Source organism: Pseudoliparis swirei, chromosome 18, assembly GCF_029220125.1.
Source record: "Pseudoliparis swirei isolate HS2019 ecotype Mariana Trench chromosome 18, NWPU_hadal_v1, whole genome shotgun sequence".
NCBI lineage: Eukaryota > Metazoa > Chordata > Actinopteri > Perciformes > Liparidae > Pseudoliparis > Pseudoliparis swirei.
Window position 1 is genome coordinate 5,971,526 of NC_079405.1, and position 16,726 is coordinate 5,988,251.

Here is a 16,726-nt window from a genome sequence, read left to right on the forward strand (position 1 = left end):
AATTTCCTCATCCCTAGCTACAACTTGAACCTCGTTCTGTTTTGATCAATAATGTTGAGTTGATAAAAGCGTGTCTTCTTCGAATCAATACATGACTTTGTAGAGTCTTGTGAGAATGAATGGGCAGCCATGCTGATCACTACACCTGTACAAGTAGGAGAAGTAGAATTTCAACTCTCAAAATGCTGACAAAGTTGAATACTTGATTTCCAAAGCATGACCTCCATTAGTATGAACATGGAATGATAATATATAATTTCAAATACCAGAAGAAAATAAAAGAGTGCAAAACACCTGGGAATAAATACATTGATTAGAATATATATATATATATAAAGTTTAGGGCTGTCAATCGATTAAAAGTTGTGGTGTCATGCATTTGAAGTGCGATTAATTAATACGCCGATAATCGCGATTAATTAATAACAAGAATATTTTCCTTCTTTTTAAAGACAAAACTTCATTTTGTGTTTTCAAAGCTCACCATATAGTACTAATAATTATTTAATATAAATTGGATGATAATTTAACGCTAGTGAGCATCAGTTAAAAATAATTAAAAAATATATTAAAGAGACCCCATTGGTCCTGTATCATCTTTAACATTGAACATAGAACCAGTGGCCTTGGTAACTGACTGACATTCTGATATATCCTGTTCACCCTCTAGGCTGGGGGGCGGCTACGACATTTTACAAAATAAATTGATTCACGTTTAAAGTCTTTTTTGCATCTTATTTTATTTGCCTTATCGACATTCCAGAACAATCTCAGCTCTGAAATAGGCTCATTGTCGCATAAATGCGGTGTTCTCTGGTTCTCTGACTGACAGGCTGCTAAATGAAGCTTTTACCTGTGAGTGGGAGTCCTTTCTGTCAGTTACACAGGTGTTCATTAGTTTGTTGTTTTACCCCGATGTTGACAGACAAGCGGATTGACCAATCACGGTGAAGGTTTTCGTGTGGCGGGATTTACTTTCGCGCCGTGTCACCCGACCGTCGCCCCTCGATTCCTCTGTGTATCAGAGGGGAGGCGGGAGGAAGGAGGCAGGAGGAAACCCAACGATTCACTCTGCAAGTTAAACTTGATTTCTGCTCCATATTTCGGCGGAGAAATAATTGTTTTTAAAAAGCGGAAAGTGTCAAACCCGTAGCTGCAGCAGTTTAAAAAAAAAAAAAGAGATTCGTTAAAATATTTTAGTGCGTCTTAGCGGCGTAAGTGTCGCGCATAGATTAGCGGCGTTAACAGCTGACAGCCCCCTAATAAGGTTATATATTGCTTTCGTTATAACTGGTGCAATTTTATAATTTCTATTAAAAAAAATTGGGAGCACCAAAGACCCATTTTGACACAGGAAAAACCCTGGGTGTTACGGCTTTAGCTTAGGTTCAAGAGGGTATTTCCGTCAGAGCATTGTTTATGTGGCCGAGATGAAAATAAACTACCATGACCCGTGGAGTGGCAAACGCAAGCCTACCACAGCGAGATGTCAGGCCGGGCCGTTCTCTGAGGAAGGGGTTGGCGGGGCGTTAGTGTTCACTGAAGATCGTACGCATGTATGCGAGTCTGTGTTTCCTGAAACACGTGAAATCAAAACATAAAACCTATGTTCTAATACAATAGCCCATGTGAAAGAAATGCTTTCCTGTAACAACTTCAGGAATCAAACCATATTGAGAGGATTGTTCAAGGCAAAGAATGCAGGAAGTCCCACTAAACAACATGCATAAGTAAATAAAAGCTATGTAAGAAAAATATTATATTGTTGTTTGTGGTTTGGTTGAACTGAGTGAGTGTGTGTGTGTGTGTGTGAGTGTGTGTGTGACTGTGTTTGCGTGTGTGTGTGCGTGTTTTGTGTGTGTCTGTGTGCGTGTGTGCGCATCATGTTGCTCTTTCTGATAGCTTATAGTAAAATGTCTCTCTCTCTGTTCTGAGCTAATGCACTCTTCTTAGGAAAACCCATTTATTACCCATTCTTCCCTGTTGAGTGAGCAGTGAGTCTGTCCTACCTGTGCAAGATAAAATGTATTGTATTGTATTGTGTGCTGCCCACAACATCAAAGTCAAAGTCAAGAATCAGTTTGTTGTCAATTTTCCATATGTGCAAACATACAGAAGATCAAAATTACGTTTCTCTTCTGTCCAACAAAGTGAATTGTGCAACATATAGACAACATAGAGTGCAAAATAGTAAAAGCATGAACATATAGACAACATAAAGTGCATAGACAACATAAAGTGCAAAATAGTAAAGAAACATATAAACATATAGACAACATAAATTGTGCTAGCAGCATTCAGACATGAGTCTGAGAGAGGGGCGGAGTGGGAGGATGGGGAGGTTCAGCTTCCTGACAGCCCTGGTGGATGAAGCTGTTGGACTCCTAAGTGGGGTATGAGCCCAGGCTCAGTATCCTCCTCCCAGAGGGCCAGGAGGCTGAAGAGACCGTGTGAGGGGTGGGGTCACTCCTGATCAAGGTCGCTGCGGGTGGTAATTGTATATATCCCCTGCAGGGATGGGAGGGTGAGGCACCCGCAGTCCTTCCAGCTACCTTCACTATGCGCTGCCAGGGCATTCCTGCTGTAGTCTGTGCAGCTTCAACACACAGTGATGCGGTTAATCAGGATGCTCTGCGATGGTGCAGCCAGTAGAGGTGCACATGATGGATGGGGCTCACTGCTTTCCTCCAGTTTTCGAGATAGGCGCCTCTGTCTTTCTTTACTTAGCGATGTAGTGTTGGCTGTCACGAGGTCTCACTGGTTCACCCCAGGAATTTGGTGCTGCTGACCTGCTCAATGTCACCGTTGATGGTCAGTGGTGGGTGATGGGTGTGGCCTTTCCCAGTCAACAACGATCTCTTTGGTCTTGCTGTTGTTGAGCGGGAGGGTTGTTGGCTCCCAGCACTGCAGTGGTCAGAAGGTTGACCTCCCTCCACTGTAGAGGTCTCGTCATCCCTTGGTGATGAGACCTATCAATATGTCGTCACCTGACTTGACCCATGTGATTTGGTGCTGTAGCTGGTTTGCAGTCGTGAGTCAGCAAGGTGAAGAGCAGGGGACTGGGCACACAGCCTGGGGGCCCCTGTGCTGGAGTGTGATGCTGCTCGGGGTGTTGTTGCCAACACGTACTGCTTGTATTTCTCCTCCAGGAGTCCAGGCCAGTTACACAGCAGTGTTGAGCCCCTGGCTGGTCAAGTTTGCAGATTAGTTGTTGTGGGATGATTGTGTTGAATGCTGAGCTAAAGTCTATAGATAGCATTCTTACATGAGTCTTTGTCCAGGTGGGTGAGGCTGGTAGAGGCAGGCAGATTGCATCCTCCGTGGACGTTGGCCAGTATACCAAACTGGAGAAAAGGGTCAGAGTGGGGAGAGTGGATTTGATATGCGACATGACTAGTGCGTTCCAATACTTCCCTGTGATTATGGGGTCAGTGCCACTGGGCGATAGTCGTTGAAGCAGGGCCAGTCGTTCTTTGGCTGGGTATGATGGTGGTTACCTTGAAGCCTTGGTGGAGACAACAACTTGTCTCAGAAAGTGTAGAACTCCGTGAAAGCGTCATGGCTCCTCCTCACTTGATCCTTCCTTTTTGACCAGGATGTTGTCTGGACCTGTTGCCTTGTGGGTGTTGATGGACAGGAGAGAGTCCCTCTTCACGCTGGCCGGCAGACAGGCACAGAACCTGATCATGGGAAGAGGCGGGTCTTGTGTGGACGAGGTGCTGTTCAAATACTTCAAACCGGGCAAAGGCTGTTGAGGGTTGTTTAGCAGAGAGATGTTGCTGTCGCAGTTCTGTGGCGTGGTTTATAGTCTGTGATGGTCTGGATACTTACTTACAGGCTCTGCGTATGTCTCTACTGTCTTTAAAGTGCCGGAGTTATCTTTTTGTGCTTGGAATTTTTGCTTTTCCTGATGCCGTGGGACAGGTTAGCTCTCGCTGTTTTCAAGTCCGTTTAAGTCCCCAGCTCCCAGAGCCCTATTTCTAGTCCTCAGCAGTGGACTTCCCTGTATACGGCTTCTAGTTGCCTTGATGTTGATGAGTGTCTTTACATACGGTCCATCATCAGTACTTGCTAATGTAAAGTAACAGTGTCATGTGCTCCCCAATGTCAGTGTAGTGGAATTTATGTGGCTGTATATTTCGCTTGTTCCCCAGTCTGTTGAGTCAAAGCAGTCTTGAAGTGCAGGCCCCTCTATTCCCTGCCACCTACTTCAGGAGACAGAGGTCCTGGGCTTTCACTCTGGGTCTGTATGCTGGCGTGTGCTGTGTGGTGATGTGGTCAGAGGACCTATATGGGGGAGGGGAGGCCTTATGCGCTCCTTTTGTGGGTTGTCTAGACCAGATCCAAAATGTTGTCTCCTCTTGTAGGGAAATCAACATGCTGGTGTAGTTGGGAAGGACAGTCTTAAAGGTTTGCATGGTTGATCTCCAGCAACGATGGTGAAGCCGTCCCGGGTAGGCCGTCTGTTGTTAAATGATGGCCTGATTACAGTTCACCCAGTGCACTGTTTCTATCACTGTTGTTGGAGGTCGGGGGATGTAAACAGCGACTAGCAGAATCACCCGTGGAATTTTCGGCAGATAAAAGGAATGACACCTTATGATCATAAACTCCGTAGTGGTGAGCGGTGTCTACATACTGCAGCAGCGTCGGCACCATGCGTCGGATCGCTTCCCCATACCCCGCCCACTTGTGAGTTTTTCCCTCCATCAGCGAAACTCTGTCGCTCAGTAGCATATTAGCTCCCTCCAGTCTCACAGCAAGTCGGGGATATTGTCGTTTAGCCATGTTTCCGTGAAGATAAGCACAGCCAATTTCCTCCACGTCTCGCTACTCCGTCTGCAGCAGTCTAATGTGGTACATTTGTGTGAGATGTGACCCAAAGCCATGATAATGGATGGTATGGCTGGGCCGAGTTGGCTAACCCGCTAGCCTAGCTCGGGTTCCTCAGCATTTACCCTCTACTGCTTCCTCTCACAACGCTTCTGGTAGCCTCCTTTCTGGGAGGGAGTGGCGGTCGGAGTCCAGTGTGGTCGGTGTGGTCGTGGGCGGCCCGAGTAATCCGTGCTCCATGAGTGTTTCCGCTTGTTCAGCGTCAGGTGCCGTGGTTTGGTCCGATGGTTAACAGAACCTGGCGACTATATTTGGGTTCCGACGTAGACAGACGAGGCGAAGACGAACAATTTTTGGACGAACTTTTGCACAAACATTTAGAAACAGAACAAAACACCAAATGGTCAGGACAGAGAGGGGCTGCTATCCGTGTGACGCCATCTTGAATCTTATAGAGGAAAGTGTGTTATATGTACATTTATCTTTGATCGGGACTTGTCCTTTAACTCCCACGTAAAGCAAATCTCAAGGACTGCATTCTTTCATCTCAGTAATATTTTTAAAATCAGGCACATCTGGTCTCAAAAAATGCCGAAAAGCTGGTTCACGTGTTTGTTACTTCTAGACTAGATTACTGCAACTCCTTATTATCAGGCTGCTCTAATAAGTCTCTTAGGTCCCTCCAGTTGATCCAGAATGTTGCAGCTCGTATTCTCACTAAAACTAAGAAGAGAGATCACATCACTCCTGCACTAGCTGCTCTGCACTGGCTCCCCGTAAAATCAAGAATCACTTTTAAAATTCTTCTCTTAACCTACAAAGCTTTGATTGGTGATGCACCATCATATCTTAAGGAGCTTGTAGTACCATATTGCCCCACTAGAGAGCTGCGCTCACTAAATGCGGGACTACTTGTAGTTCCTAGAGTCTTAAAAAGTAGTACAAATGCAAATGAAATTTCCACTCAAAATGCTGACAAAAGTTAGATAACGATTTCCAACGCAGCCTCCATTGGTATGAACATGGAATGATAATATATAGTGTAGGCACGAAGAAAATAAAAGGAAATTGCAAAACACCTGGGAATAAATACATTGATTAGAATATATATATATAAAGTTTAGGGCTGTCAATCGATTAAAAAAATTTAACTAATTAATCGCACATTTTGAAATTGCGATTAATTTATCACACAGTCTCAAAACTTGTGATAAATCAAATATGTTGTCAATCCCTCCCCAGCTGTGCGAATCCTGATGACAGCTATGTGACAGTTTTCCATCCTGTTGTGAGAGATGCCAGGGTTTTAGTCCGATCCCACATCAAACGCTTCTCTATGAAGATGTTCACCTTTACTAAAGATGAGGCGGTTCTGAAGAACGAGGTAACGTATGAGCAGTGTGCATTGTCCACATCTCATAGTAGCCCTGTGTAATAAACCCTTCTGTCCGTCTTCAGATCTTTGTCCACTGCGATGCAGAGATTTGTGACTCGCATAGGCAAGCAGATGGTTCATGCAGAGGCCAGTGTGTTGAACCTGCACACCAGATGAACTACAGACGAGAGAGAAAACGGGGTACGGGACATTTGGGTAACATTTGTCAACAAACTACATGCAGTTGGTGATCGACTCTGTCTTCTTTTTTTTCTAGTACAAAGAGGAACGGACTCCATCAACCAAAGGCAAATCTCCTCTGACGGACATTCTCTAAGGAAGTTTTATGCACAACCCCCCGCATCACGTATATCTTAGAAGTGGTCACCGACAAAGAAGCTCAGTATACTCATAGGTTAGAAAGAGCAATCACAGTCCTTACCTCACCGGGCAGATAGATAAGGAAGGGTCCAGATGTGGCCATTATTCTCCTTTAGTCATTTATTGACCCCTCTCATCTACTCTCACATGTGAAGAGGCCCTTTGTTTGAACGACCTGAGAAGATCCAGGCCCCATTCTTGCACAGATAAGGCCCTGAAAGAGAGGGACCAAGTAAATCAACTCTCTGGAAAATAAATTAATTACTTCTTCCTGTGTCACACTTCTCTACAAACATATGAATTCATTGGCTGGCCACAAGAACCAATGAAGGAGTGACAACGGCGGAAGCAGAGGAACAAGAACCAATGAGAAGACACCACCTCTTTCGCCTGACCAATCAGAACTGTTCCTTTTGGCTATTTCAATGGCCGCGCGCTCTGCTCAGGCATCCTTTCTCCAGCGCTGGGGCCATTGGTCACAGCTCTGGATTTGGGTCCATGCGCATGATTGTCTATTTGTATCCTGATTTTGAATAAACGCTTTATAGATTTAAAGTAAAAGTCTACCGCTGTATCTTCCAGTGAGTGCTGTCCAACTCTAACAAAGGCACAGGTGGTGAGGACACAGAAGAAAGTATTATCCATATGAGAACCTTGACCACCCTCTCCTCTACCTGCTGCAGGGACGGTAGAGCACGTTCTCAACAGACTGCTTCAGCAGAACATTCCTGACTTGGGTTGGGTGTCACATTGGGGGTTGCGGGTGGCACCGGTTCCTACACAACCGGTGCCACCTGGACCGAAACGCAACGCACATTTCGGTGCCTGAGCCGATTGAAATTGAGAAACTTATTTTGAACTTCTCTGGTGACTCTGCCCTGTCAGCAGGTTTCGATAGCCTATCATATTTAATTTTGAAAGCGGAGGCATGCGCTGTGTTTGTCTGCGTGTGCACATCAGCGGTCAGTAGGATGGGAGCCAGAGCCTTCAGTTATCAAGCTCCTCTTTTATGGAACCACCTTCAGTCCGGGAGGCAGACACAGTCACCTCATTTAAGAGTAGACTTAAGACCTTCCTCTTTGACAGAGCTTATAGTTAGGGCTGAATCAGGTTCACCTGGTCCAGCCCTTTGATGCTGCTATAGGCTTATAGCTGCCGGGGGATGTTTTAGGATGCACTGAGTACCTATCTCCTCTTTTTTTTCTCCTTAAGGATGAATTTTCATCTCTCCATCACATATTACTAACTCTGCTTTCTCCCCGGAGTCCTTTTGACTTCACGTCTCATGGGGTCATCGGACCCTATGAGACGACATAGATCCTATCTGCCTGATGGATCATCGAGGTCTGAGTCATGGAATGTCCACTACCAACTATGTCATGGCCCTGCTGAGACTCCGCCCACTCCTCCTCTCTAACTCCATCTGCCTGATGGATCGTGGAGGTCTCCATCGTGGAATATGCCTACTATGAACTATTCATACACTCTGTCATATTCATTGAATGTATTTTAACTCTAAATCTGTCCTTCTGTACACATTACATCTATTGCACCTGTCCATCCTGGAGAGGGATCCTCCTCTGTTGCTCTCCTGAAGGTTTCTTCCCTTTTTTCCCCCTGAAGGGTTATTTGGGAGTTTTTCCTGGTCCGATGTGAGGTTTTGGGGCAGGGATGTCTATGTGTACAGATTGTAAAGCACTCCGAGACAAATTTGTAATTTGTATAATTGGGCTATACAAATAAACTGAATTGAATTGAATTGTTTTATATTAGGCAAAGATGACTTAAAGCGCACACACATCTCACTCCCAGATATGAGTTACAAGGATGCCAGACGTAGATAGACATAGCGACCTTTGAACTGCAGAAAACCATACCTTAAATGTAGCTAACCGCTATCTAACGTAATGTTAGCTCAACCCCTTCACCGTGAACTGTTCTTATCAATCTCTTCATCTCACTTCTCCCCAACTCAAACTCTGTTGGATTTTTTAGAGATCTTCATCGACTGCAATACCTGTTATCACACACCGTGTAACTCAATTCTCACCAAACACTCTTTTCCCACTTAAAATGTTCTTACATATACTTTCTATTAGCATTGCTTTGTTTTTCGGTTCTTCCGTATTAATATAGTGTAAACAAGTTTTCATCCCTCAGGACTTTTGCCATTTCCACGTCTCCGATCTTTTTTGTCACTTCCCTAGTCAGGGCTATCAAGCTAAGACCGACATGCTCATCTTCCTTTCTGAATTTAAGGGTTTATTTAAAATTCCCCCTCATCACCTTCCGGTAAACCACTCTATTTCCTTTATCAGAACAGTTTTCTCCCAAACTTCTCTTCATTTGTTGACTTCCCTTCAAACTTCACTCCCTTTGCTGTCCTCTCCCAATAGAGACTGGAGTCCACCCACAGGATGGAAGATCACCTGTTACAGGTCCTTTTTGAAACAGCTGGTGATGTCTCACATGTGTATTGTAATTAACTGATGTATAAAACAGCTGGTGATGTATCAGCAAGCAGTCAGTCACTTCTCTTCAGAGTTGGTCTGTTATCAGGTGTGCTGGGTGTTCAGTGCCAAGTGCTGCTAGTGATTGGATTCCTCTAGTTCTTTTGTTTGGCTGCTCTCAGACTGCAAGATGTGGAGACTTGGGAACATGTGTACAAAGAGGAACGGACTCCATCAACCAAAGGCAAATCTCCTCTGGGCCTATTGTGTTAACCTCTGGTCAAACTCCTGAATAAACTAATTTGAAGTTCTTCAATCATCTCTTCACTCAATTTGTATCTATTTTGTTTGAACCCTGCGTTGCATGTCAAGCATTCAGGGCAGCAACTTTTACTGTGGCACATGAGGCAGATCAACAATGGTTGTATACAGATGTGGTAGAAGCAGCAAGACGAAGACTTTAGACGGACCATCTCCACAAGTTCTCTGATGTGCAGTGGTCGGGTGTATAAAGGATGGTGTAAAGAATATATGTTATAGCCTAGTATTGTTTGCACAAAGCTTATGTGTAAAGATGGAGTAGACTGGATGAGGGTTAAATTATTGCCCTAGCCCCTGACTGATCTAAAGAAGATAACGGTGACATTCTCTAAGGAAGTTTTATGCACAACCCCCCGCATCACGTATATCTTAGAAGTGGTCACCGACAAAGAAGCTCAGTATACTCATAGGTTAGAAAGAGCAATCACAGTCCTTACCTCACCGGGCAGATAGATAAGGAAGGGTCCAGATGTGGCCATTATTCTCCTTTAGTCATTTATTGACCCCTCTCATCTACTCTCACATGTGTATTGTAATTAACTGATGTATAAAACAGCTGGTGATGTATCAGCAAGCAGTCAGTCACTTCTCTTCAGAGTTGGTCTGTTATCAGGTGTGCTGGGTGTTCAGTGCCAAGTGCTGCTAGTGATTGGATTCCTCTAGTTCTTTTGTTTGGCTGCTCTCAGACTGCAAGATGTGGAGACTTGGGAACATGTGAGTTACTTTACTTTCTTTGTTTAATGACTGCTAGCTGCCCACTTAATGTCTCTAAATGGTGTGTTTTACTTTAAGGCTGTTATGGAACTTGATGGCTGCAGTAATCCTCTTGGCTCAAGCAAGGCCAAATATGAAGGTCAATTCACAGTCAAGTAAGCCTGACTTTCAACTAAATGACTTTACCATTGTTCCAGAAATTGTACTGCTCCTCACAAGCCTTTTCTTTTCACAGGCAGTGGCTTGCATTCAGACTGCGTGGGTAATCTAATGAGGCTGTCATTGGACAAGGCCCTAGCAGTGGGGAATGCGCTTGAGGTGGAGGCCATCAGTAAGTATGCAGTCTGCTCATAAGCATGGTTGGTTAACACTAGGAAAGAGGTGTCCTGTCATGCTCGTCTTTATTTCCCCCCCAGATGGCACCCAGCACATTGTGATAACACCCAACTTGGCTGCTCAGTGTGGCTACAGCATGGAGTCCGACCCGTGGGGTAACATCAGAATCTACTCGTCTCTGCTGGGCTGCTACGTGGACAATAAGGTGTGTTTGAGTTTACTTTATTTGAGGACATTTAGTTACGAGTTGCCTGTGAGAAAGATGTTTGCACATTTGTTGCATTAATGACTTAAGAATTGAACTTTTTACGAGCATATTTAGCTTATCAGTATTGTATGCGTTTTATACAGCGGCCATCTAAAACGGCCAATGTTTGACCTTATATATTTTAGCCACTATAAAAATAATAAACACGTTAACCCCAATTGGAGAACACCAATTGGAGTCATTTTTGTTTAAAAAATTGCAGGATGTTGAGCTCTTGACTCTCCTAAAGCCAAATTCTTGTTTCATGTGTAGGACGATCAAACCTTTAATGTTGGCTTAAGGCTCCGCATGTACGGCCCCAGTGGATCAGACGTGGTTACCCATGATGTGAGCCAGACTTGCAGCTACACTAGCTGGGCCTCTAGAGAGATTCTCTGTGACAGGAACTACATGGAAGTAGGTCACTTAATATTGAAAATCTCTACCAACTTGTTTCTAAGAATCTATTAAGCCACCATTTCTTTTAGGTGTCCCAGCTCATTGCTACTCCTGAAGCTAAGGGGCAGACTCGAGATGTTAAAGAGATCGACGTCATTCCTGATGTATGTGTTTACATTCCTGTTACAGTGGGCTTGCTTTTCAACCTGGACTCTTTTCTCATTCAACAGAGGAAATGATTAATTCTCCCCTTACCTATAGGCCTCTGGGGAATCACATGGCATCTGGAAGTTGACATTTTACACACCAGAACCAGTATCAATGGTTCTGAGGGAGGCTGAACAAGCCGGTTATGGTGACCTCAACCCGTCTGGTTATGCGATCCCCCTACAATACAGCAGAGACCACTTCAGAAGAGGTAAGCAACACACAAAGTGGTTTGCATAAAACTTGGCTTTGGAAGCAGAACAATAAACCAACATCTCTTAGGTGGATGGAGTCTCCATGGAAGTTTTCAGGGTGAGCGCCTACTACAAGGCACCACATGGTCTGAGTGTGGTGGACTTGACAGCTGCTTGTCCCACAGGCAAGTCTCGAGCAATCTGTGTGGACATGGTTTTCTCAAGTCTGTCATATGGATGAGTCAACAGTTGGGTTATCATTAACAGGTGGCGTCCTCTTCACCAACAACGTAATCTCTTGGCACGTACCTCGCCGTATGACACCACTGGTAGATGGCAGCTTTGAAATCCGAGAAATGCACATGGGCATTAACGGAAGGAGGCTTGATGGATCTCAGATGGCTGCACGAGGGTACACGCTGTCCGCCACAGATTTCCACATCATCATTGAGATCCCAGTCGGCTCGCCTGATGGTCACTACAAGGTTGTGAAGTACTCTAGCTTAGAAATGAAAGGGTTACTTTTCTTTGCATATTTTATTAAAATGTCATGAATAATTGCAGAGCCATGCCCCAGATTACCAGTACCACGTCACCTACATTGTGGAGCCCATGCTCGAGGTACTGTGGAGGACCACTGGCACCCGAGATGATACCAGATACAAGGTGTTGTTCCCCATTACCACCCCTCTTATTCTTCAAGCTCCCCACGTCCAAGAAAGTAAGTCATTATTTGTTAAATGACAGAACTTCAGGCTCATAAAGGAAGGTTTATAGCCTTTTTCCTGTTCCTCAGATACTGTCCCAGAGACTCGCCTTTTCAGCGTTGTCTTGGGGCCCCTTCTTCATGATGTGGTGCTGAGGAACATCACCTTCTTCACCAGCGTGCTCACTGTTGAAGAGAGCAATGCCAGAGGTTTTACCATCCAGGAGCATCGGCTCTCCAATGGAACCAAGAGCATCTCTGTTTTAGTGCCCTTTGATGCAGATATTGTCCTGAAAGATGCAAGTGAAATTATAGATGCTAAATGGCAATTGGTGCCCGCTTATTTGCTCTCTGTTGGTTTCAGTGACTTAACTGAGTTGTTTACGTCTGCAGAATCCTGAACCCTTGGTTACAACCTACTTCCTCTCTCTGATCTTTGGGTTTATCATCCTTCCTGAAGAAACTCCATTTGCGGTCCCAGTCGAGTTGCAGGCGTCTCTGCAAGATGTTGGTGAGATTGAACTTTTCACTGTTTACTTTATCTAGCTCACAATTGTGTCGCATGGGGAGAAATTTAACAACTGAAAGATGTGATAGGGATGCCAATTGACCAAAACCTTGGGTGTCTCATATTAAATTTGACATTACACAACCTCGTAGAGTTTAAGCTAAAGATAGTCCAATGGTCAACCTTGTCGATGCTTTTAGAGCTACCAACCATCACTGGCACCTGTGACCAGAACCAGTTTTACATCAGTGTGAAATACGGGAGTCAAGGCAACAATTTCAAGGCAATGGTTGGACATCAACAGCTGACACCTGAGATGGCTCACTACCAGTTCCAAGAAAACGGCACACACTTCAGCGTCAGTCTTCCATACAATGCCAAGGATGCAACCTTCGAGGTATGTTTCACTGTAACCTCTCACCTTGAAGCTTCTGCATTGGATAACTTCCCTCTTTGTCTTCCAGCTGATAACCTCAGATTCATTAAGAGCCCACGTTGACTTCTTTCTGCTTCATGCCCGTAACGACTGGGTGCTCGCTGATCTCTTCTTGTCCTGCAACTTTCCCTTAACAACAACCGGTAAGACTTAAACATGTTGAGGGTTTCTGCTGATGGGACTATAGGACGTGTTCGTCACCCTTACTACCTCTACCCGCAGAGTGCTACCCCAATGGAACGATGACGGCTACAGCTGTGAAGGTGGCTTCTGTGACCAATATGGTCCCAAGTAGGCTGACCCTAATGGACCAGTCTTGCAAACCGGCGTTCAGTGGTGATCGCTTTGCATATTTCTCTTTCAATGTTGCGTCATGTGGAACCACAAGAACAGTAAGTGTTGGTTCACCTTAAATCTCCCTACACTATTGTTAATTGCTAATGCCTCCGTCCTTTTGTGCTCAGTTCTTTGACCACTACATGCTGTATGAAAATGAGATTGCCTTGCCTTACAACAAAGGACCATCACCAGTTGGTCCTCAGTACAGGTAGAGGGACTCGTCCAATCTTTTAATCGAATATAATTTCTAGTGAGGTCCACCTCAGTGTATTTTCCGTTCTCCAAGACAAACCATTTCCTGCTACTATGTGGTCAACGAGACTCGGACTGTTGGCTTCGGCTCAAAACCAAGACTCTATGAACCCACAGCGGAGACCGGCTCAGGACAGCTGATGGTTCAAATGAGGCTAGCCCAGGGTAAAGTTTACTTTATCAAACCTTGTTTTTGCAAGACGGTACCCAGTCAGGACAATGCCTCTTTCTAATGGGACTCTTCTCCTCCAGATTCATCGTACACGCTCTTCTACCAAGCAGAAGATTATCCAGTTGTAAAATATCTGAGGCAGCCTCTCTATTTTGAGGTAGAGCTGGTTGAGGCTACTGACCCAAATTTGGAGCTCATCTTGGAGAACTGTTGGGCTACACTTGATGAAGACCGGACATCTCTGCCTAGCTGGGATATCATTATAGACAGGTAATGAGTAGCATAAAGCTAAGTAAGGTCTCAAAACTTGTGATAAATCAAATATGTTGTCAATCCCTCCCCAGCTGTGCAAATCCTGATGACAGCTATGTGACAGTTTTCCATCCTGTTGTGAGAGATGCCAGGGTTTTAGTCCCATCCCACATCAAACGCTTCTCTATGAAGATGTTCACCTTTACTAAAGATGAGGCGGTTCTGAAGAACGAGGTAACGTATGAGCAGTGTGCATTGTCCACATCTCATAGTAGCCCTGTGTAATAAACCCTTCTGTCCGTCTACAGATCTTTGTCCACTGCGATGCAGAGATTTGTGACTCGCATAGCAAAGCAGATGGTTCATGCAGAGGCCAGTGTGTTGAACCTGCACACCAGATGAACTACAGACGAGAGAGAAAACGGGGTACGGGACATATGGCAAACATTTGTCAACAAACTACATGCAGTTTGTGATCGACTTTGTCTTTTTTTTCTTCTAGTACAAAGAGGTACGGACTCCATCAACCAAAGGAAAATCTCCGCTGGGCCTATTGTGTTCACCTCTGGTCAAACTCCTGAATAAACTAATGTAAAAGTTCTGCAATCATCTCTTCACTCAATTTGTATCTAGTTCGTTTGAACCCTGCATTGCATGTCATGCAATCAGGGCAGCAACTTTTTCTGTGGCACATGAGGCAGATCAACAATGGGTTGTATACAGATGTGGTAGAAGCAGCAAGACGACTTTAGACAGACCATCTCCACAAGTTCTCTGATGTGCAGTGGTCGGGTGTATAAAGGATGGCACAGGTGGTGAGGACACTGAAGAAAGTATTGTCCATATGAGAACCTTGACCACCCTCTCCTCTACCTGCTGCAGGGACGGTAGAGCACGTTCTCAACAGACTGCTTCAGCAGAACATTGCTGACTACGGTTGGGTGCCACATTGGGGGTGCCGGGTTGCACCGGTTCCTACACAACCGGTGCCACCCGGACCGAAACGCAACGCACATTTCGGTGCTTCCTTTCGGTGCCTGAGCCGATTGAGAAACTTATTTTGAACTTCTCTGGTGACTCTGCCCTGTCAGCAGGTTACGATAGCCGATCATATTTAACTTTGAAAGCGGAGGCATGCGCCGTGTTTGTCTGCGTGAGCACATCAGCGGTCAGGCTGAGCGCGATGGAGAGACCGGTCCCCCTGAAAACGTGTAGACCGATGGGGACACGAGCAGCCTGAACTCAGATTAGTACCGTGACATTGATTGCAAGTCTTGCATTCATAAAATGGCACCGTGCCAATGGCTGCTTGTTTGAGTAGTGGCGTTTTGCTTTTATTTTATTGTCTTTTTTTGCACTTTTCCTCCTTTTTCTTTTCTTTCACGTTTGTCTTAGTTACAGTCGGACACTGGACCATAACTACTTTTTTCGAAACTTTTACTGTGGCTTTTGTTCACTTGTGAGTATCGGAGAGCCACAGCAAAACAATGACGGGGACCGTCGTCTACTCGCGTGCTCAGCTGATCGCGCTGTGCAGGCCGCAGCTTCTGCCTGGAGACAGACCTGTGATCCCGCTGGAGCTACGCAGAAGGGCTCGCGGCTGCAGATCGGGTGTCAAGCGGAGGGCTAAAATGAGGAGATACAAACCCTCGGTACCGTCGATCATAACGAGGAACGTGAGGTCTTTGGCGAATAAGACGGATGAGCTCGGCGCGCTGGTAATGACTGAGGATCTTCTGTGAGAGCAGCCTCTTGTGTTTTACTGAGACGTGGCTGCACGCGGACTATCCGGATCACAACGCGTCCGTGCCCGGCTTCAGGACTGTTCGGGCTGACAGAGAGGCTACACTGAGCGGTAAGAAGAGGGGGGGCGGGATCGCTGTTTATGTGAATGAACGGTGGTGCCATCCGGACCATGTGTGCGTGAAGGAGCGCTTCTGTAGCCCGAACATTGAACTGCTGGCCGTGGGGATGCGCCCGTACTATTTGCCGAGAGAGTTCACATCCGCCATTGTGGTTGTCGTGTACGTGCCACCATCAGCTGACGCTGAGGAAGCTGTGGACACCATCCACTCCACTGTGTCTGCACTGCTGAATCAACAGCCTGGAGCGTTCATGGCTATCACTGGTGACTTTAACCACACCACATTGGATAAAGCTCTGCCAACCTTCCATCAATACATAAACTGCCCAACAAGGAACAATAAAACTCTGGACTTGCTGTATGCTAATACAAAGGATGCATACAGTGCCACTGCCCTTCCCCCCCTCGGCAGGTCTGATCATGACCTGGTCCGGCTGACACCCAAGTATGTTCCTCTGGTGAAGAGGCTGCCGGTGACCACCAGGACTGTGAGGAGGTGGTCTCTGGAGGCTGACGACGCTCTGCAGGACTGCTTCGAGTCAACGGACTGGGATGTGTTGTGTGGACCGCATGGGGAGGACATCAACAGTATGACCGACTGCATCACGGAATACATCAAGTTCTGTGAACACACCACCATCCCATCACGGACTGTGCGCTGCTTCCCCAACAACAAGCCCTGGATCACCAGGGACCTGAAGGTGCTTCTTAACAAGAAGAAAGCTGCTTTCAGGTCTGGA

At 45.6% G+C, this 16,726-nt stretch overlaps 1 protein-coding gene across 1 annotated transcript; it reads left to right on the top strand.

The window, feature by feature from the left end:
- Positions 1-10,054: 10,054 nt before the first annotated feature.
- LOC130207876 (uncharacterized) lies at positions 10,055-15,974 on the top strand. Its single transcript, XM_056436616.1, is given in 22 exon segments — positions 10,055-10,074; positions 10,153-10,229; positions 10,310-10,405; positions 10,491-10,615; positions 10,931-11,074; positions 11,146-11,220; positions 11,318-11,409; positions 11,411-11,474; positions 11,546-11,642; positions 11,725-11,942; positions 12,022-12,178; positions 12,254-12,462; positions 12,557-12,674; positions 12,872-13,068; positions 13,136-13,250; positions 13,330-13,499; positions 13,572-13,654; positions 13,733-13,863; positions 13,951-14,140; positions 14,215-14,356; positions 14,431-14,548; positions 15,943-15,974. Coding segments are annotated over 22 exon segments (2,670 nt in total).
- The last annotated feature ends 752 nt before the right edge of the window (positions 15,975-16,726 follow it).